At 53.4% G+C, this 726-nt stretch overlaps 1 protein-coding gene across 1 annotated transcript; it reads right to left on the bottom strand.

Annotated features, from left to right (window-relative positions):
- Positions 1-88: 88 nt before the first annotated feature.
- DQ04_24181000 (hypothetical protein) lies at positions 89-661 on the bottom strand (the record flags this gene model as incomplete). The annotated part of the gene is made up of 1 exon (XM_009318216.1): positions 89-661. The coding sequence occupies one exon, from the start codon at positions 659-661 to the stop codon at positions 89-91; it is 573 nt and encodes a 190-aa protein (XP_009316491.1).
- Positions 662-726: the final 65 nt, after the last annotated feature.

Consider the following 726-nt stretch of genomic DNA (forward strand, 5'->3'; position numbering starts at 1 on the left):
CCGCCGCTGTGCTGAACGATTTCCCCCTTGTTAAGTTTGTGACGTGCGTGAACAGCATTGGTAATGGCCTTGTGATCGATGCCGAGAGTTAGACCGTTGTCATTAAGCCGAAGCAAGGGTTCGGCGGCATTGGTGGCAAGTACGTATTGCCTAGTGCCTTTGCCAATGTGGGTGCTTTCAACCGCCGCTGCCAGGACAAGTTGGTGTTCGGCTGCGGTGGTGTATACAGTGGCGAGGACGCCTTTCTGCACGTCCTTGCTGGGGCGTCGATGGTGTAGGTGGGGACGGCACTGCATAAGGAGGGCCTGGCATCTTTGTGCACCTCTGCACGGAGCTGCAGGGCAACGTGGTGAAGAAGGGATAGACGATTGAGTGGAGGAATTGGGAGTATGTCTGTCTGACTGTGTGTGCGTGACAAGAGGGAGGGTGGTGAATTAGTGATAGGGCTTTGAAGCAGTCTTTTAGTAACGTCCGCCGCTTCTGCTGTTGTTGATCGCGGCTGCAAGTGGGTGGTGTGTGTCTGAGCGTATAAATTCGTAATTGCCACTGATACATGGAGAGAAAACATGTGTGATGCTAAACATAGGGAGTGGCCGTGAACCTTCGATTCTTGTTCTCCAGTAGCTGCTGCGATACCGCCACTCCGTTTCTTTCTCCCCATTCTCTCTCACTCTCTCACACACACAGTTGCTGCAGGAGATTCCTTACCACGCACAATGCGCCGCT

This window comes from Trypanosoma grayi (assembly GCF_000691245.1).
Source record: "Trypanosoma grayi strain ANR4 Tgr_2418_V1, whole genome shotgun sequence".
In the NCBI taxonomy this organism is placed as follows: domain Eukaryota; phylum Euglenozoa; class Kinetoplastea; order Trypanosomatida; family Trypanosomatidae; genus Trypanosoma; species Trypanosoma grayi.